Below are 22,744 nucleotides of genomic sequence, written 5' to 3' on the forward strand. Positions count from 1 at the left end.
TAAATACGGACTTAGCATCCCCAGCAGACAAGATACTAACAGCTGGTCAGTGGGGAATTTCCAATAATTGATATAGTCATCCCAGAAAATCAATAAACTCTTCATTATTAGATTTTGAATCTTAATGAAATTAAATAGACATTAATAACCATTAAATTTGCTTTCCAATGAATATAGTTTCAATAAAGTATCCATTGATGATGCTTTGCAGAAACAGAAGTTAAGTCAGATTATCTTATTAATCTTACAGATCGCTATATTTTCATTTTAGACGCGCTCTTTTGACACGTATCTGTTTATTCCTTTTTTCCGGGTCACATAATTTCGATGAATATTAATGATGTGTACATGTTTAGACTCGTATATGATTTGTCTACAAAAATAAACTTGAATCATTGCACTTAACTGGTGACAGAAAATATAGGCCCCAAAGTTGTCGCAAATTAAAATGATTTTAAGTAAATATGTCTTCAGGATACATTTACATTCTTAAAGTCTTTGCCCTTTTTAATGATGTATAAATCTTAATTTTAAACTTTGTTTTCGCCCCCCACCCCTCACCCCCGCATTAATACGCAAACACAGCACATGTGCTGAAATTTAAACAATGGCGACGCCATGTGCGCTTGCTATTGAACGCTACAACGCTGTGAACAGAAAGTCAGCCGAGTTCCAATAATTAAAAGAGTTGTATATCAAATCCTGATTGGAATCCACTTGTAAGTAAATATTTTATCGATTCATCTTTATTTTAAAACATAAATATTAACTAAGCTGCAATACACTAGAATCGTATTTAACTAAAATACGGACTGAACAATGATCGATCGATGTAGTAGGTGCCTGTTATTCAAAACATTTTTTAATATAAACAATGCATCAGACGTATTATTTGGCCATAAACGGTCTCATCGTAAAGAATATAATTGTATTTATTTGTTTTACACCAAGATGGTCATGTTTTTGCGATATGTTCATTTATTTTCCCTTACAAACTCAAAACTATTCGCCGTACACAATTTAATTTTATTTTGCTTTACGCCGTACACATCAGGTGTTCTATTCGCCGTACACAACGAAGTTTATATTTTAGCCAAACATTTGCGTACTAACTAGATTTTAGGGCTGAAGCTTGCGAAAACCGATAGTTTTTAAAGTTCTATTTGCACACCATTGAAAAATTCGGCAAAATTAGTATAATTTCCTCGGACAAAAGGAAAAAGATGTCCCAATGAACTTAACTTTCGGTACCACGTAGCTGATTATTGATCTATTTCATTACTCGAATTTATTAATAAAGAACTAAAACTACTTACGATAGAAGTTTGATATGTCAACTATTAATTTGTCACAGTTTTTGGAAAATGTTTACGATAAAAATGGTACAACTTATTCTTTTCACGAGCCTCTTGCGCGATTTTACTTTCGTTTCTCTGGTCATCTATTTCCGGTGGTGATGATAGACGGTGTTAATGGAAGGACAACAACTGCCTGAAAATTATTTCAGCAAAAGAATCTGAACATTTACCCATGTCCAACCAAAAGGGATGCTGCATAGAATGGGGCCCCTAAATTGGATCAATTGTGTCAAAGGGCATGCTAGCTTAGTTGGTGTAGAACTTCATTACAAATCAAAAGGATCATTGGTTCAATCCCCGGTCTTACAACAGAACTTAGTTTGAACCTATTTAATTCATATTGATTGCATAGAAAGCCTTAGGCTTATTGAACACTCTTGAGTCCGTTTCCTGGGACTATAACTAGTACTTTTTTTGTCTTTAGGGGAGATCGAAGGAACGCTCCCAGTAAGGTTCGAACCCGTTACCTCCCGGTCCCTAGGCGGACACCATATCTACTACGCCACATAACTTTTGGGGCGTAGTCAAAGAGGCTACTATATGCTCTTCCCTTGTAGGGAGCATAAAATATGCTTAAACAAGAGAACCGATGCCTTTCCCCTGCAATAGGTTGAGGTTAGATTCCATGGGTATGATGTGAACAGACTTTGTAGTGAATCACAATCTGATGTTATTTAAATATATAAACTGTGGCTGTTGTGGTTTTAACTATGTTAATAGTTCTTTACTGTATAAGCCTATTGTTCATGTGACCCCTGAGGCATGGCCAGCCCTGACCAAACAGGCATGATTTGAATTAACTTAGTACAGGACCACTATCTTATGGAACATTTCAAATAGCAAAGATCATGGACTTTTGGTTTCAGAGATTGTTATGCCCCCGGATCGAATAATCGGGGGTATATTGTTTTTGGCCTGTCTGACTTTTATTCTGTGGAAAACCTTAACCTTAGTTAAATTTTTGCAATATTGTAGATAGCAACTTGATATTTGGTATGCATGTGTATCTCATGGAGTTGCATATTTTGAGTGGTGAAAGGTTAAGGTCATCCTTCAAGGTCAAAGATGTGGCTTCAAAGTGGCGCAGTAGGGGCATTGTGCTTCTGACAAACACATCTCTTGTTTAAGTTATAAAATGTAAGATCATATTAATCATGTGACCCCTTGTGCATGGCAGTTTTGACTCCAAGAGCATGATTTAAACAACTTTTAGAGGACCACTCAACGATGTTAAACACAGAATATTAAATCCCTGGTGGTTGTGCAAATGCTTATTTGTAAAACCTCTCAAATGATGTTGGAAGAGGGGTTATATGAAACACTGTCTGTCGGTTAGTTCTCAATCTATCAATACATAAAGTTAAAAGTCTGTTGAGCAAACTACTTTCTCAAGCTATAATTTTAAAAATTCAAATATGCTATCACCATGTTGTGTGGATATGCAAGACACAAGTTTCCAGTGCATTGATCCATTTACTCCTCAGCTTTTTATGGACGAAGCTTAAAGCTGATTTGCGATGCAAACTATATTCACATATCTAAAGTTATTTAATTGAAACTTCAAATAGGTCGTCACCGTAAGTTTACACGTGTTAGACCGAAGTCATTCACTTTATCCTAAATGTTTTTACCTTAAAGCCATGTTTTGGCAACATAATGTTCTAAATTATTGCAACAAACGACTTTGCCATTTCTCAAGTGATTAGATCTAAATCTAAACTAGAAATCTATCACCGCCATGTTGGGTCGATGTGCAAGGCATAATTTTGATATGAATTTCTATGATATGTGCACTTAAAGTCTTGAACTTTGCAATTCATATGGCTTCTATGTAGAATATTGGAAGTGTGGAAACAAAGTTGTTTTAAACAATTGAACTGAGACTTAAACATGTTACAATTGTGAATTCTAGTTGCTTAAGGCATAATAGTTGCATGCAGTAAATTTTCTTATTCCCAGTGTTACTAGGAATTCCTCGTTCATGGGGCAACAATTGCAAGCCCCAATCCCTAGCACGAATGGGGTTCAGCGGATTTGGACTAAGCCAATGGCATGACCGCCATGAGTGTGACAAAGTGTTACAGCGTTTTAAGTAACATTTGTTGCAAAGCCCTAGTTAGAATCAGTTTGAAGCTCTGGTGACCTACATAAGCTGCAGACTGGAACAATGTTAACAACATGGAAAAAGGGTCATTCCAGTGAAGTTTGTGAAAAGCTGTCAAGTGGTTCAGGAGGCGACACATGACCAAAACAAGAGCTGTCTCCATAGGATGACATATGCCCCCAATAAACGCTTTGATAGAAGTTATTAAAATGCACTTAGTGACCCCATGACCTAGTTTTTGACCCGGCATGACCCATATTCAAACTTGACCTAGATATTGTCTAGATACAACTTCTGACCAAGTTCGGATGAAAACTATTCGAATTCGAGAGCAGACAAGAAAAGTGTGACAGAATGACAGACGGTGCGAAAAGGGGGGATAAAAAGGAAAATACCACAATGGAGTTGAAACACAAAAATGTGTGCTTACCCTCTTTAAGTATGGCATAAACTTTTAACTTTCAACAAAAGCCAACATTTCAAAAAATGCCATCATAAACGTTCATTACCTGTGAACATGTCTGTTCATTTTTATTAAAACTGCCCTACACTCCCACCAATCAAATTTGTCTGAACTACAGCCTGCAACATTTTCACAAAACAAACACAATTATGTTTTGTTAGATATTTTATTGTAAGTTCTGATACAAAGTGTATTATGATGAATTCTACAGGTGAGCACAACATACAGATGGTTATGGAACGCACAGTGTACAGACAATGGTTTATGTACAATGTTTAAAGAAGGTATGAGCTCCAATCTGGGAAATCTGAGCTAAAAGCATGAACATAAGTGTCGTCTCAGATAACCTTTCGTTTAACCCTTTGCATGCTGGGAAATTTGTCGTTTGCTTAAATGTTGTCTGCTGAATTTCTAAAATTAGCATTTTCTTCATTTTTTTTCAAAGAATACTATCAGAATAGCAAACAGTTTGGATCCTGATGAGATGCCACGTTCTGTGGCGTCTCATCTGGATCCAAACTGTTTGCAAAAGCCTTCAAAATTCGGTTCCAGCACTGAAAGAGTTAAAGAAGTCTTTTCTAACAAAAATCCAGTCTATGTGGAAAGTGTCTGCTCGACTAGCCTGGGCAGTCTGCACAGGCTTATATGCACATGTATTAAGCCCAGTTTTCCCACAACATGGCTCATATTCAAAAACTCAGATATATATGCACCAACAATAATAGTTTTCCTAGTGATACACACAGAAACAATTTATAAACAAACTTGATCAAATCTAAATATTTAATAAGTGAAAAACATTAAACACGCGAGAAAATCCTGCAAACCACAACAGCGAACTCCCTGATACACTTCTTGCTACTTCTTGCTTTATAACTCAATTAGATTGGTAGAATAAAATATTCACCAATTATGAATAAGAATACCAATAATTACATAATATGTATGGTATCTTAACACACCATTTAACTAAATCTGCCTGATAATAATTTATAATAATTTATGATAGTTTTATTCATACTTCTTATTGTATTGACAGTTAAACTGAAAGCAAAATCGAAGAGCGCAATTAACAAATGTCTAAAGGAAGCTTAAACAAGGGATGTGCAAAGAATGTCTGATAATTCAGTTTATAGTAATGACTGTTATGATGAAAGATGGTTGAAGAATGCCTGAGGAAACACATTCCCTGCTTTGAATTACCCTGTGGACAATCCTTATCTAGAGCGTATTTAACACAAATTAAAGAAACCACACTTTCAATGTTGTACAATTATACGTTTTTGCCAAAGAATATTTCAAAGAGGCAAGATGTTAAAAAAATACGTTATACCAACTTCCTCCTAAAATACAACTATATTTTAAGTAGAAATCACAACATTTCAATAAATTGTACAGTTTTCACCGCTAAACCAATAGGCAATCCATTGTACAGTTTTCACCGCTAAACCAATAGGCAATCCATTGTACAGTTTTCACCGCTAAACCAATAGGCAATCCATTGTACAGTTTTCACCGCTAAACCAATAGGCGTCGGCACAAAATCTATTAAGGAGGAGAGCTGTATCGGAAGAAGAATCAATTCAATGAACAATACTGGCTCTGCATGTTTACATAGGAAATTCAGAGAACATGGAAACAAGCAAAAGGAAAGAATTACTTTCCGTAATTAAAGTATGACCAACCCATTCTTGAGATCATTTATTTGGTTACAAAAGCCTTTTAACCCTTTGCATGCTGGGAAATTTGTCGTCTGCTAAAATGTCGTCTGCTGAATTTCTAAAATTAGCTTTTTCTTCGATTGTTTTCCGAAGAATACTTTCAGAATAGCAAACAGTTTGGATCCAGATGAGACGCCACGTTCTGTGGCGTCTCATCTGGATCCAAACTGTTTGCAAAGGCCTTCAAAATTCGGTTCCCGCACTGAAAGGGTTAACATAAGCCTATTTATAATATTGTGAAATCACTAGTAAAAGCCATCTACTAAAAGTCTGTTGCATCCAAAACATACAATTTTTTTTTTGATAACCAACAATCTGCAGAAATTTAAATGATGTTTATTGTCCATGTAAAAGTGCTTTTCTGAATGCAACTTTGGGGACTTTCCTGTATTGTGAACTATAATCATAACTTTTATACCAGAATTTTATTGGAAGTACATCTGCTCAAAAATTGCAATTGAATCGTTAGTTTTTATAAAATGAAAGGCTTTTTTCCCCAATAATTTCAATATAAGGCATCCGTTATAACAAAGTAACAAAGTCAACATGATGTTCAGAAAATATATGTACACACACACAAACTTTCTGCCCCTCATCTTCAGAAAATAACAAGACACATAAACCACTTGCCTGATACAGAATACAGCCTCATTCACACATGCCATTTTGATCAAAAAGGCTTGTTTTAATTGACATTTTTTATTGAATATTCAGCCTGCTGTAAAATTTACACAAACAATTGTTTGAATAAAGCTAATATCCAAAACTTTTCCCAGTTTATCAGACTTAAGCTTTCAAAGTGAAGAATACATGCACTTCAATGTGCTTGTGCTATGAGAACCTTAGTAACAGGGTGAATCCTCGATTTGTCTACATACATTCATCTGAATTAAGAAAAACTAAGTAAAATTCTCAAATTATTTCCAGAAGAATCAAGTTCTTGATTTGAAATTTCAGTAAAACACTTAAATTTAACAGAAGTTTGAATGGTTTATGAACAGTTAAAGTAAGTCGACATTAAAAGAAATCTTAAGCTACCAGACCAATCAAGAGCGTAATAAGTCTTTTAATTAAGAAACACGTAATCCTAAACAAAACGAGAAGGTCAAGGTATTATTCTGCCAGTTAAGCAGCAAAGTTATTAGAACTTTCCAAATAGTGTAAAATCATTATTATTATGGGACATTAATTTGTTTGTGTGGGTGATCAATCAACATATTTAATTACAAGAAAATGATTGACACAAATTCCTCTCTTTTTCGCTCCCCCAAAAAATCCACACATTTACATGCACTCCAAAAAGTCATTTTTTTAAAGAAAAAACAAGGGACAAAATTGTCACAAAACCAGGTTTTCATTGTGAAAAAAAATCTGATAAAGGGAGAAAACTCAAACTGAACTTTTGAAATGAACAAACAAAATTAACCCCCTTTGTAAGTTTTTTTTTTTTTTAAATCTATTTTTAGTCGTGGCGACCTTGACATTGGAGATATTGACGTGATTCTTTCGTGCGACACACCGTCCCATGATGGTGAACAAATGTGCCAAATGATTTTAAAATCTCACAATGAATGACATAGTTATGGCCAGGACAAGCTCATTTATGGCCATTTTTGACCTTTGAACTCAAAGTGTGACCTTGACCTTGGAGATATCGACGTAATTATTTCGCGCGACACACCGTCCAATGATGGTGAACACATGTGCCAAATGATTTTAAAATCTGACAATGAACGACATAGTTATGGCCCGGACAAGCTTGTTCTGCCCGCCCGCCAGCCAGCCAGCCCGCCCGCATTCGCCAATCTAATAACCAGTTTTTTCCTTCGGAAAACCTGGTTAACAACAACAACTTTATGCCCACAAATATAAATAATTTTACAGTATTTAAAAGGTTTTTGTTTGTCAGTTTAGCAGCTTACAGCAAAAGATGATAATAAATGTGCAGGTGGATAGGTGAGGCTTCATCAATTACGCGGGCGGGTTGTAGAGAGGTAGCTTGTTCACTTTCTCCCTCTCCTCGTCAGTGTCCACCCTGGCGATCATGAGTGTGTGAGAGAAACCACACGACACGCTGTGCACGTGGATCCCGTCTAGGGGCTTGCTCTCCACAGGGGTCGTAGAAGATTTAGGGGTCTCACCCAGGCCCTGTGAGAGAACAGAGGGGTCATAATATACAATTGTCTCACCAAGGTAGACACAATAAATATCTGGTAAGGATGAGGGGGGCTCACCCAGGCCCTGTAAATAACGGATAATGCATGTGCGTACAGTGTCATCCCAGATTAGCCTGTGCAGGCTTGTCAGGGACAACACTATCCGCACATGCATGACGCAGAGTTTTCCCAAAATATGGCTCAAATATCAGGCCCCAGAACTGTAGACATATGAAAAAACATAATTCAATCAATAAAATCCTTCAACTTAGTCTATTTGATTTTTTTAAGTAAATATTGCTGAAGAGGTGAATATTTTATCTCCCTTAAAGTATTTGATTTCACAAAGATAATGCAATCTGAAATGTGCATTAGTTAATGCAGGCAAATATTTCCTTGTAAATGCTATGAAAATTAACCACTAACCAGCTCTCCAAAAGTGGGACTGCACCCCCAGGCAATGACACTTTCATCAGCAGCTACCACCACACTGCGGTTACTGTAAACAACAACAACATGTATTCCGCTCTAAGCCTACATATGTGCAAATTAAATACATACATTTACGAGAAATTTAAGTTCTGCACATGATGATTGGTATGACATTATCTTGAGGCCTTTTTGGGGTTGTGTTCATAGGCTCTGTTTTTTTTTTCAGTATATGGCAAAATTTATGTTGTTTTTCCAAATTCAGTCCCCAATAAATGGTTTGATTCATAAGAGGTTTCCATTGTTGAAATATATTCTTTTGAACATAAAATAGCAGACATGAGAAAGATTTTTTTTAAACAGATGAAACACCCTACACCACTTCAAATTTTTGAATTGGTACAAAGATCTGACAAAGTTTAAAAAAAAATCAATAAAAATACTTAACAACAAGAAACCGTCGGAGACGGGTGATGCTCCCCAAAGTTTTTTTTTGTCACAATACTGCACTATATATTCAGATAAAGGAAACGTCTTGAGGGCACAGTAGTTGGAGGGACAATAATTTTTTATAGAAAAGTGCCATAACTCTGTGAAAAATCATCCGACCAGAACCTGCTGATAATATGCACATCTCCTCTTGTTAGTGAAGCTTCCCATAAAGTTTCATTGAATTCCGGTCATTAGTTGCTGAGAATTAGCCCGGACAAGAATTGCACTATAAATTATGTACAGTTAATGGAAAATTTCAAAGGGCCATAACTCTGAAAAATCATCCGACCAGAACCCGCTGATAATATGCACAATTCCTCTCGGTAGTGATGCTTCCCATAAAGTTTCATTGAATTCTAGTCATTAGTTGCTGAGAAATAGCCCGGACAAAAATTGAAATATATGTACAGTGAATGGAAAATTTCAAAGGGCCATAACTCTGTGAAAAATTATGCGCCCAGAACCCGCTGATAATATGCACATCTCCTCTTGGTAGTGAAGCTTCCAATAAAGTTTCATTGAGTTCCGGTCATTAGTTGCTGAGAAATAGCCCGGACAAGAATTTCACTATATGTACAGACAATGGAAAATTTCAAAGGGCCATAACTCTGTGACAAATCATCCGACCAGAACCCGATGATAATATGCACATCTCCTCTTGGTAGTAAAGCTTGCCATAAAGTTTCATTGAATTCCGGTCATAAGTTGCTGAGAAATAGCCCGGACAAAAATTGTGCAAGGACGGACACACGGACGGACAGACGAAGCAGCGACTATATGCTCCCCCAAAATAAAAAAAAAGAAAATAAGCTAAAAAAAGAGGAAAATTCTAATGAATGTTATAAAATTCTATTTATTTGTTTCCACCCAAAATTGACAGCTAAGGTGAACAAAAGTCCTGAACAGGGTCTGACGAGACTGCAAACGTACTTAAGTAAAGACAATACTTCTGTACTTACGCACAGCCAATACTTCTGTACTTACGCACAGCCAATACTATGGTACATACGCACAGCCAATACTCCTGATTTTTCAACCAAACTAAGGTACCTACATGTACGTGCAGCCAATACTACAGTACTTACCTGCAGCCAATACAACCAATTCTCCAACCAAACTACAGTAATTACATAAAGCCAATACATGTAGTATGGTACTTCTGCACAGCCAATACTACATGTGTACCTATTCTACAACCAAACTACAGTACTTTCATAAAGCCAATACTAAGGTACTTACCTGCAGCCAATACTACCAATTCTCCAACCAAACTACGGTACTTACATAAAGCCAATAGTATGGTATGTACGTAAGCCAATACAACCAATTCTCCAACCAAACTACGGTAATTACATAAAGCCAATAGTATGGTACTTCTGCACAGCCAATACTACATAAGTACCTATTCTCCAACCGAACAACGGCACTTTCATAAAGCCAATACATGTGTACTAAGGTACTTACCTGCAGCCAATACTACCGATTCTCCAACCAAACTACAGTACTTACATAAAGCCAATAGTATGGTATGTATGTGAGCCAATACTACCGATTCTCCAACCAAACTACGGTACTTTCATAAAGCCAATACTATGGTACTTACCTGCAGCCAATACTACCGATTCTCAAACCAAACTTACATGAAGCCAATACCAAGGTAAGTACATGAGCCAATACTATTGTACTTATGTGAAGCCAATACTTCTGTTCTTACACACAGCCAATACTTAAGTACAAACGCACAGCTGATACTCGTGATTCTCCAACAAAACAACGATACTTACAAGCAGTTTTTTTGGTTAAAGTATCTATACCAGCCTGAAAATTGTGCGCGAAAAACCGTGAAATTTGGAAAATTCACCTCATGAAGTCTTCATATTGGGAAATTGGTTTATTTGAGTTTTCGCTTTCAAATACTTTGAAATTGATAACTTAATGTTGTCAATATTATATTTACTTAGGTTCAAGCCATAGAGCTGTATAGGGAAACTAACAAAATGTTGCATTTTATTGAGAAATTTTTATATATTTTTTTTAGAAACTATCAATTGGGAATTTTTTTGCCAGCAATTGGAAAATTTGCAGTTTTTCCTTATTGAGAAAGTGCCATTTTCCAGTACTTTATAAAGAAGGAAAAAATCGCTGCCTACCTGCGGCTAATACTTCGGTACTTAACCGCAGCCAATACTACCGATTATCCAACCAAACTACCGTACTTTCATAAAGCCAATACAACGGTACTAACAAGCAGCCAATACTACCGATTCTCAAACCAAACTACGGTAATTTCATAAAGTCAATACTAAGGTACTTATGCACAGCCAATACTACCTATTCTCCAACCATACTACTGTACTTTCATAAAGCCAATACTTCTGTACTTACATGAACCCAATACTTCTGTACTTACGAGAAGCCAATACTACAGTTCTTACGTGAAGCCAATACTTCTATACTTACGTAAGGACAATACTAAGGTACTTACTACTTCTGCACTTATGTGAAGCCAATATTTCTGTACTTAAGTAAAGCAAATATTAAGGTACTTACGCACAGCCAATACTCCTGATTCTCCACCCACTGAGGTCCATAACATGTTTAGGGTACATGTTGGCCTCACCTGTAGGCTTCGTCTGACCCCATAACATTAAGGCACCTGGAACACAGACACTTGATCAAATATCTATGAAATATTATTATCCGAAACATGCATACATGCAAATGAGAATCAAAGGGCTACATCTGAGTGCGAGGTAAAAAAAATTACAAAAAATCCACCATTTTGGGAATGTCCCTAATTCTATGGTCTTCAGAGATTTGTGTTGCCCCTTTGAGAAAAGTAACAGTACAGTGTCCATTGGGAAAAATAAGCATGGAATTCACTAATATCAGAAAAATTTGTGTTACAAAATCTTCATATTGGAAATAATGGGTCTTTTTAAATTGTTTGGTTAATAATTGCACAAACTAATTTAAATATTGTCTAACATGTATTTTTCTTGCAATGTTCAGTTTTTTGCTCGTGTTATTTGTTTACCAGTACTTGAAGATAATGCGCTTATGGAACAAACTTCACCCATCTTTCCCTCCTTTTAGGAATATTTTAGATGACAATTGGGAATTAAGTAATTTTACCTAAATTGGGAAAGTACCTTTAACGGGTACTTAATAAAAAAAAAAAAAGGGCTTATCTTAACATCTTTTCAGAACCCCCTATTGACCACAATACCTGCAGCCTTGTACTTACCATACTCAGTGTAGGCAAAAGATGAGCTGGACCCGGCTGCACAAAGGGCGGCCCCTTTGTTTGGCCCTTCAAACACCTTGATGAGGCGTGGAACCATCTCGTCCTTGTTCTCAGCATGACCCAGTCTCCCGTAGCCACCGAACCCCCAGCTGAACATGCGTTTCTGGCTGTCAATCACAATCTGAAACAGGATAACTTTAATATAAGATTGCCTCTTTTTCATAGTGACAAAGAAGTGTTTATTTACACCATTTTGGAAATGGGGCTGGGTCCTTTTGTATTGTGAAAATTCGCATAACTTTGGAAAAAATTGGGATACTAGTGTTGTTGCTGTTTTGCTAAAAAATGCTTCAAAATTGAAAAAACAAGAAATGTTTTCAGTGTTATATTTACTAAGGTTTAAATTATATTTGATGGGATATGAACTTAATGTTGAGAGCTGAAAAAATAAAAATTAAACCTTCAATTGGGAATGTTTAGGTTTTAGGTCCCATTTGGGAGCATATATAAGGGAATATGTTCAAAATCCGGACCTGATTTTCAACGAAAAAGCATTGCCTTAAACATCATTATAATGTGATCAAAATACGCACAAGCACGCAAGCTCAAAAATTGCAAACTTGGCTTCCTCAATTTTTGGTTTTATACATGCGGGCTTACATTTCCTTGATATGTGAGCCCCACAAGTTAAAATCTAAGAATTAAACAATGCTTGGGAAAACTGCTAATTTCAATGACCAATATTATGTATTAGAAACAAGCTAAAAAGCTGATAAAAATTACTCCTCATAAGTAGTCTCTGTCAAAACTTCATTTGTTGATTGCCAAAAGAACCAGTAAATATGTATGCTAAAGGGTTAAAAATCTCTTTTATTTACACACTTTATGTGGCCTAAAAGAAAGTTTATTGTATGAAACAGTTGATCTTAATTTATCACATGCTGAAGTCCCTTTAAACCAATATATAAGTCCCATTAATGCAACATTGATGTCCCGTTAATGCAACATTGATGTCCCCTTAATGCAACATTGATGTCCCCTTAATTAAACATTGAAGTCCTTTAATGCAACATTGAGATCCCCTTAATGAAACATTGTGGTCCCCTTAATGAAAGACTGACATCCCTTTGATGCAATATTTACATCCCTTTACTGCAACATTGAAGAACCCTTCATGCAACATTGATGCCCCCTTACTGAAACATTGAAGCGCCCTTATGCAAAATTGAGGTTCCTTTCCTGCAACATTGAAGTTCCCTTAATGAAACATTCAAGTCCCCTTAATGCAACATTGAAGTTCCCTTACTGCAACATTACTGTCCCCTAAATGCAACATAATAAAACATTGACATCCCTTTTATGCAACATGTCCCCTATACTGCAACTTTGAAGTCCCCTTAATTCAACATATATGTCCCCTAAATGCAACCTTTTAAGAACCCTTTTAAGTATATTAAAAACCTGTATACAGTCAAAACTGACCAAACGGCCACCTGAGAATAACGGTCACCTGCAGACAGCCGTCAGTCTGGATTCCCCCCGACGAAAATCACTCTTTATTATACTTGAGAATAACGGTCACCTGTCCATAACGGCCACTATATTCCACTCCGAAATTCATGTTTAAACTGAAAACAACGGTCACGCGTCAGTCGTCTCGAGTCGCAAAAATTAGAAACACAGAACATCATTTGTCCCGTCTATTTTGCGGGTAAAGCATCTGATAGCGGTAATTGCCTTTGATAATTTCATGGCCAAAAGTCATGTTAGAACTGAAAACAACAGTCACGGGTCAGTGGTTTCAGGTCCCAAAAATTAAGAACATAAACGAAACAGATGCACTAACAATAAGAATGTGTATAAGTAGCAATTATCGGCTGCATTCATAACGACAAAGCATGGCGTGACGAAGTCAATAAATCTTATAGCTGATAAGGTGTTAAAAACAGCACTTAGCTGGCGAGTGTTGTTTTAAGAAGGCGATAAAAGGATTAGTGATCGTCTATTCAGGAAAAAATGTAAACTGAATTGCAACTTTTATAACAAACTAAATATTTTTAACAAGATGTTGGCGTCTTTTTCTTTTTGCATAGAACGATACGGTTATACCGTACTGTCGGTTTTTGACAGCGCTTTTATTATTGTTTGGACGTGACGTCAATGACACATCACAATCTTCATTTAAAAATACATCCCAATAAATGTAATACAAACTGTCGATTTTACTTAATGAACGTTCTATCGGTTTCTGACAGCGAATCTGCTTTTTAGACTCGTTTGGTCGTGACGTCAATGGCACGTGACAAGCTTTATTTTAGCGAATGAACAAGATGCATGAGTAAACAATTATACTAGCGTTTATAAAGTCATTGATTTAGGTTAACAATATGAAATTAAATCAATTTATAAGATATTGTTCTGTATTTTTCAATGTAATTTAATTATGTTATTATGCTCAGTTATCGGCAATGAGCCTTTGTTTCACATGTATGCAAACAACTGGGCGGGGGTAACAACGTAGCAATACTACCAACTGACCAACAACCTAATAATTGTGATCCGTAAACAACGGTCACTTGTGGACAACGGCCACTTTGGTCATTTCCCTTTACTGACCGATGTTCTCAGGTTTGACTGTATGCAGCATTAATATTCCCTTTGTGTAATATTATTATCTTCTCTATGCAATAATAAAAAACCCTGCATGTAACACCGATGACCTCTTTATAGAATATTGAATCACCTTGCTGAAAAGCCCACATTATAGAATACTGAAGTCCCTTCAATGTAGAATTGGAAACCCATTTATAGATTATAAGGGTAGATTTTCTGGAATACTAACATCCTCTTTGTGCACTATAGTATTAAGTCCCTTTTATGGAATATTGTATTCTTTGTTCAACATAGAGGCCACCTTTATGCATGTTAAATTTGCACCTTAATAATTCACCTTCATCTAGAACGATTGATTAGATGTTTTACACCAGTTTTCTGACTGCACAATAACGTCAACTTCAGTTATATACCTGGCTCTGATTGCACAATAGTTACACTTTTATTTATTTTTTACGCACCATATTATCATACTTTTTGAGGACATTTTGCTGAATCACTGACTTTCCATTTTCAAACGTTTTTTGAAAAAATGTTTTTCAATCCAAAACTGTTAAAGACCCTCATTTCACATGCCACTTAAGTGCTTCTTAAAATAACAACACTAAATTTTCATGACACACGCTGTCCTAATTTTACATGACTCACCTTCAATTTTAATACTGTGAAACCATTATTAATCGTCAGGCATTAATTTTCGTCTATATCGTCAGTTGACCGATTGACGAATTCAAGATCCTAACGAACAATTATGTCACATATTTGAACAAATTAAGACTGAATTATCAAAGGCATGAGGCAATAAAATCCAATGTAATCAACGCTTACATACTCCGTCTGTTTCGTAATCAAGATAAATCCGGTTTTGACACAAAAGGGTGTAGATTACACAGTGTACTTAACTGACACGTGACATTGCTCAAAAACGCGAGTGCAGTACAGCTGTATCGATTGCGTTGACTTCATTTAGGTAGAATAGTAATGATTAGCGCTAATTGTTTACAACTTTATTACCCATTGTGTGTATTGTGTTTTTCAGTGTTGTTGCAGATTATACGGCCTCCACGCAGCGGATCCGGATCAACGACAATAAACTAAATTAAAAAATGATGATGTGGGATCAACACCTGACTTATATACATTCTCCGCATATATTAAAATATACAGAACATATTGATTTGCGTTTTGTTGTTTGTGGTGGGCTATCGATCCTTGTAATCATTGACAGCTTTTACAAGTTTTACGATACATGTTTCAAATCAGTGTTATTTATAGCAATTGAAAACGTAACAGGTAAAGAACATCCAAACATAGGGTATTAACAGAAATTCACTTTTATTTTTGCGCGATTTTCAGGAAATCCCCGGAGAGCACGTTTTTTCGAATGACTCAATAAAACAATGCTTTGTATCCTATTGCATTCAATCTAATTTAACTCAATCATCCATTGGTTGTTACAATTAAATCTGAACTGTGCCCTATGAAACTGCTGTCCCATAATTCACTGTTAATTTTACACTTCCGAAAATTATTGTACTTAAAGTGATAAAATATTTACGATGCAAAACTCTTAAAACTTAATTGAAAACTGACCAAATAGTTTGCTAACACTAATTTTAACCAATAATCTTCGCACCTTCTCTAATTTGCGCCGATAAAGGTAAGATTGTTATAACATGTAGTTTGGCCATGATAATAAATGAATAAGACCAATTGGCAACTGGCTTCACTGATGCAAACACTTGTTAACAGTTATTTGGTCCCATTAATCGCTAATCATAATAATGAAACACTAATGGGGGGCAAATTACTGATCACCTGATAACAATAAACTAGTAAATTGACATGTGACAAACAGGCCCCACCTCTTGCAAGTGACTCTCAAGTGTCCTCCCTCTTTCCCCACTACAATTTATCGCAACCGCGATATATTTCGGACATGTTTTACAAACAAATCGGATATTGACTGAAGCATTTTTTTTTCAATTCAAAGTAAGGAATTGGCGAATTTAAAAGCTGACGAAAACGTCATTTTTATAAAAATGACGAAATTTCGTGCTGGAGAAAATAAATGGTTTCACAGTATTTTCCGCTCCGTAAGAAGCAAATTGAAAATGGCAATATGCAACCAGCATGAAACCACAATAGCCTGCAAGTAACTTGCAGGCTGTTCATGTTTATGCTGCTTGTCAGTATCTTAAGGTTGGAATTGAAACCTTTGAAACTTAAATCTATTAAGAAGGGTCTTTAATTTAATTAGATTTTCTAATGGACTACAAATGGGTTAAAATGTGTATTTGAGTGGTAAAGGTTAAGGAACCTTACTCCACATCACATCGACTGTCCCGTAAAGACCCTTTATTACTTAGCCACTAACCGTGTGATTGGCACTGCAGGCCACTTGCTGTGTGATTGACACCACAGGCCACTTACAGTGTGATTGACACTGCAGGCTGCTTGCTGTGTGATTGACATTGCAGGCCACTTACTGTGTGATTGACACAGCAGACCACTTTACAGTGTTTTTGACAATGAAGACCACTTACCATGTGATTGACACTCAGGCCACATATTGTGTGATTGATTCCACAAACCACTTACTGTGTGTGATTGACACCGCAGGGCACTTACAGTTTGATTGGCACTGCAGGCCACTTACTGTGTGATGACACTGCAGGCAACTTACTGTGTGATTGACACCACAGGCTACTTACTGTGTGATTGACACTGCAGGCTACTTACCATGTGATTGACATTGTAAGCCACTTACTGTGTGATTGACACTGCAAGCCACTTACTGTGTGATTGACACCACAGGCTTCTTACCATGTGATTGACATTGTAAGCCACTTGTGATTGAAACCGCAGGTTACTTACAGTGTGATTTACACCGCAGGCCATTTCCCGGACCTCCACGTCGGTGACAGGCTGTATGTGCCCGTCCCTGTTCTTTTCAATCCAGACCTGCACCTTGCGGGGGGTCAGCTCAGTCTTGAAGGCCAGCTTGTTACTGGACACGAAATACTTGCCATCTGTGTTGTGACCTGTGGGTTGAACATGTTTAGTGACTGTACAATCATGTTTGAAAAGCATTTGCTGATACTAAACAGTTATGACCTGCACAAGGGATTAATTTGCATAAGAAACAAGATATTTCTTTAGATCTTCAATGTTTTACTACAAAATTATTATTTGGTTTTTGTGGCTATTTTCATATGCCAGATTGCTGTTAGGAGTGGGTTGGGGAGGAATGCCCCCCTTTCTAAGGTAAAATAATGTTATTTGTTGAGTAATGACTCTTAAGGAAAAGAACTGTCAAGTGATTGATAACTATGGTTTTTTTCCTTAACCCTTTCATGATACATTAGCCTTTTGTCTTAAGTATCAAATAATATTGGCATATGTTACTATTTACAGATTTTATGAAGGATCAAATCTGGAAAAGGGTGTTCAAACAGAGCATGCATAAATCACCTGAGGCGACGTGTGGGCACCATGTGCTGTTTATATTCTATTGGCATTGGTCAGTGGTTATCAAAGATGATTTTAAATCTTAATTAGATGGGTAAAACAAGGCAAAATTTGACTTCATATGATCTAAGACTCAGTATTTTAGGTCAGTATTTTTCCATTTTATCAATTATTTAAATGCTATTAATCAATCAATTAACATTTATCTCAATTTAAATTGGCAATCGAGCCAGTCTTTGGGAAAACAGGCTTATTGCATGTGCTGCAAATGTCTTCACAGTTTTGCCTGTGCAGTCAGCACATGCTTATCAGGGACGATTCTTTCTGCCTTAACTGGATTTTCATTCAGAAGAAATTACCTTTAACCCTTTCAGTGCTGGAACCGAATTTTGAAGGCCTTTGCAAACAGTTTGGATCCAGATGAGACACCACTGGACGTGGCGTCTCATCAGGATCCAAACTGTTTGCTATTCTGATAGTATTCTTTGAAAAAAATCGAAGAAATTGCTAATTAAAAAAATTCAGCAGACAACATTTTAGCAGACAACAAATTTCCCAGCATGCAAAGGGTTAAAAAATCCTTACAAGCTGAAATTGTCAACTCATTTACCTGTACAGATGTACAGGTGTCTGTCCTGACATTTAACGCACATGCATTCAGCCTCAAGTTGTTGGAGCAGGCTCTTTTACATATTCCAAACAAGGGACAAAATTGTCACAAAACCAGGTTTTCATTGTGAAAAAAAATATGATAAAGGGAGACAACTCAAACTGAACTTTTGAAATGAACAAACAAAATTACCCCCCTTTGTAAGTTTGTTTTCAAATAAATATATTTTTAGTCGTGGCGAACTTGACATTGGAGATATTGATGTGATTCTTTCGTGCGACACACAATCCCATGATGGTGAACAAATGTGCCAAATGATTTTAAAATCTCATAATGAATGACATAGTTATAGCCCAGACAAGCTCATTTATGGCTATTTTTTACCTTTGAACTCAAAGTGTGACCTTGACCTTGGAGATATTGACGTAATTTTTTCGCGCGACACACCGTCTAATGATGGTTAACAAATGTGCCAAATGATTTTAAAATCTCACAATGAACGACAAAGTTATGGCCTGGACAAGCTTGTTCCGCCCGCCAGCCAGCCAGCAAGCCCGCCCGCATTCGCCAATCTAATAACCAGTTTTTTCCTTCGGAAAACCTGGTTAAATAGAGAAAAAAAAGCCTTACAAACTCACCTAGCTGCCCGTACTCAGGGCACCCAGAGGAAAACAGGTCACAACAGATATCGGTGATCATGCTGAACTTAATATGAAAACAGGTCACAACAGATATCGGTGATCATGCTGAACTTAATAGGAAAACAGTCACAACAGATATCGGTGATCATGCTGAACTTAATAGGAAAACAGGTCACAACAGATATCGGTGATCAGGCTGAACTTAATAGGAAAACAGGTCACAACAGATATCGGTGATCATGCTGAACTTAATCCATGTGCGGAAAATGTCATCCCAGATAAGCATGTATGTTCGATCCGCATAGGCTAATCAGGGACGATACTTTCTGCTAATATGGAAATCTTCTTGAAAGGAAGTCTTTTCAAAATAACAATCCAGTAAAGGTTGAAAGTGTCGTCCATGTTCAGCCTGTGCAGTGACATGAGGGCCGTGCATGAAGCCCCATTTTCTCGAAGCGAGGCTCAATTAAATATTCTCAAACTCACCCAGCTGCCCGTACTCTGGGCATCCAAACGAGTACAGGTTACCGCGGATATCGGCAATCATGCTGAACTCCCCGCCGCAGGCGAGGGCTCGGACTGGTGGTCCCCTGTAGCTGATCCTCTGGGGGCTGACCACCTTCTCAGACTGGGAACCGATGCCCAGCTGACCCATCTTGTTGTCCCCGCAGCTGTACACCACTCCCTTGTCTGTGAGGGGGGAAGAGAAAGTCAACTATAGCAACACGGTTATCACCCCTAAAAAAGGTTGAAATACAGCGGGGTTTTATTTCAAATTGGGAGAAATACCAGTATTGATCCAATTGGGAAAAAGAAAGGTGTAAAGTCCTAAAATGGGGAACATTCAAGACATGAAATCCAAACTGATTGAATATGCTGTGGTGAAAAACCCAAATTAATGAAGTACAAGGCTACACACAACTTATTGATTTGATTTGTTCACTTGCAGAGTTTGATTTTGGTAGGAAAGTGCTGCAATTTTCCCTTGTTCGGGGAAATTTTTCAGACACTGCCTAAGAATATTAAATTAATTTACATTTTTTCTTGGAAAATTGGGCACAACAAAATGGAAATTTTCATTCTTTCAGACAAGTCTCTTCTAAATAAAAATCCTATTTAGATGGAGTGTCGTCCCTGATTACCCTGTGCGTACTGGATGAAACTAAATGTGCATGCATTAAGCCCAGTTTTTCCACAAAGAGTATCAATAGATTTAAAGCTGCCCGAAGCCAGTGTTTTGTTATTTTTTTTGTCATTTTGGGTCCAAATTTTCCAAGTACAGACCTGGATCAGTCAGGAATGGCTCAACCACTCAGAATGAAGGTACGCTGGTATGGTATGGGAATTCAGCCCCTAACAAGGCCAAAAAAAGAAAATACTGTCTGTTTGCAGCTTTAAATCAATAAGCAGGGGTTGTAATGGACCTGAAGTCCCAATCCTGAAAATCAGCCGGGGTCCAGTGGCTGCAAGCCCCGGCGGGGTCTAGGGGTGGAACCCCTTGTAGGGGGTTCAGGAAGCGAAGCAAAATAATTTTGAGCCTTTGAGGACTTAAAAAGTGCATCCTTGCTATGTCAAATTGTGTTTTATTATTAAGGTAAATGTATTGACTGACAGACTAAAACTTGACCTTGCTTTGGACACATTAAATCATAGAAAGCCTTTTTTCCATGTTGGCACTTACAGGGCTAAACATTAACCTAAAAACCAACTTGCCCTGCCAGGCAAGTACTTAGAAAATCTACTTGCCCTTAACGTAAAGCCACTTGCCCAAACATGAAGTTAACTGTAAACCTAATTTTTTTTATAAAGATCAAAATGATACACCACAAAACCTTTTTTTATTTTTGCTAATTTAACAAAATGATTACAGCACAGGGCTTTCCTTAGACCTCAAATCTCAAGAGTCAATGACTCTTGGGACCATAATTTCAAGAGTCAAAATCAGATTTGTACAAGTCATAATAATAACGCAAGAGTCAATGATCTTTTGTACTTTAAGCAAATTACGGAGATATAATATATAAAAAGCAACATATTAACAAATATCTTAACATGTATTTCTTATATTCCAGTCAATAAAAGACACAATGTAAACATACATTGTGACCAACATTGTGAGCATAGTGAAATAAATACGAAAAAAACACACCCACTGGTACTGACATAATATATATCAGGGGTGTCAATTGTCCCAAATTCGAAATCCGGAAAATTAAGCAGAGAGTCTTAAGCGGCCCATCCACACACAATATCATTGTCAATTTTATTGTCTCAATAATATTGACAGAATATTTTGTTGCCCTTTAAGCTGCCCATCCACACTGTCACACAATATAATTGTCAATTTTATTCACTCAATAATATTGACAGAATATTTTTTTGCCCTTGTTGACTGTATGGAAATTTTGACAAGACTGCATATAGAAATGTATAAATATTGATTAAATATTATTGAAGGGTGCAAAACACTCGTCATTAAAATTGACAATCCGTCAATAATTTTTGAGATCTCTGATTTTCTTCAATACATTGACTTAATCTTCAATATCATCCATTCACTATCAGTTTTATTGTCAATCTTCATTATTGACAATAAAATTGACAATTATATTGATTGTGGATGGGCCGCTTTAGACCATAAGATAAAGGAAAAGAGGGCATAGCCCCTTGAGCTCTAGCTAGCTTATTGTTATTGTTTATTGTCTTTCTATGTGCAATTTTTTTGTGAGTACAATGCAAAATTTTATCAATGAGACCATCTGTTACACCGCATGAGTTTTCGTCATTCTTTAAAAATGTTATAAAGACACGTTGAAAATAAATTAAAATCGACGAATCATACCGTAAAGTAGCTAAAATGTCTCGTCAGTTACTGCTCATAACTGCTCAGTGCCAGCGCTTACCATCGGAAATCAGAAATAAAATACCCCCCCCCTCGCCTTAAACTCACTCATCGGATTTACATTCATCTCAAAATCAACCCTGGACGGCTCAAATCCGGGTTTCGTTATAATTAATTAGCACATGCAGCATCCAAATTTGTCAATTTGCCACAGGGTCAGTTACCGGTTCAATGATTATTTTTAACAATCTGATGCAAAGCGTGTAATGTGACGTTGTCCAGCATAACTTTTCAGCGTATTTGAACGGAGCAAACATGAAGCAAAACAGGTTTGGGTGTATTCAGCTTTGGAAATACATTCTGACATATTGTGGAAGTATTTCTTAAAATATGGTTTACAGTGTTTTGTGGATATAGATGTTATTATTTTATATTGGATATTATTAAAACTTACACACGTGAGTCCATTCTGTTTTGGTGGGTTTAATACATGTCTTTACCGCAAACAGCTGAAAACAAACGCTGGGATAAATAATTGAACATTTATTACGCGTCATCAAACAAGCAGTGTTTTAATTGGTCATTACTAGATTTCTC

General features: G+C 36.7%; 1 protein-coding gene across 1 annotated transcript in view; it reads right to left on the bottom strand.

The window, feature by feature from the left end:
* Window positions 1-4,072: 4,072 nt before the first annotated feature.
* Window positions 4,073-22,744, bottom strand: part of LOC127842365 (protein RCC2 homolog) — a 28,652-nt gene continuing 9,980 nt past the window's right edge. The window contains exons 5-10 of the mRNA XM_052371828.1: window positions 19,792-19,995; window positions 17,461-17,627; window positions 11,971-12,151; window positions 11,274-11,379; window positions 8,229-8,301; window positions 4,073-7,794 (exon numbers count right to left, since the gene is read on the bottom strand). Of these exons, the coding sequence (XP_052227788.1) occupies window positions 7,618-7,794; window positions 8,229-8,301; window positions 11,274-11,379; window positions 11,971-12,151; window positions 17,461-17,627; window positions 19,792-19,995 (908 nt within the window). The 3' untranslated portion in view covers window positions 4,073-7,617. The remainder of the gene's footprint in view (window positions 7,795-8,228; window positions 8,302-11,273; window positions 11,380-11,970; window positions 12,152-17,460; window positions 17,628-19,791; window positions 19,996-22,744) is intronic.

The sequence above is a fragment of the Dreissena polymorpha genome, chromosome 8 (genome assembly GCF_020536995.1).
Source record: "Dreissena polymorpha isolate Duluth1 chromosome 8, UMN_Dpol_1.0, whole genome shotgun sequence".
In the NCBI taxonomy this organism is placed as follows: domain Eukaryota; kingdom Metazoa; phylum Mollusca; class Bivalvia; order Myida; family Dreissenidae; genus Dreissena; species Dreissena polymorpha.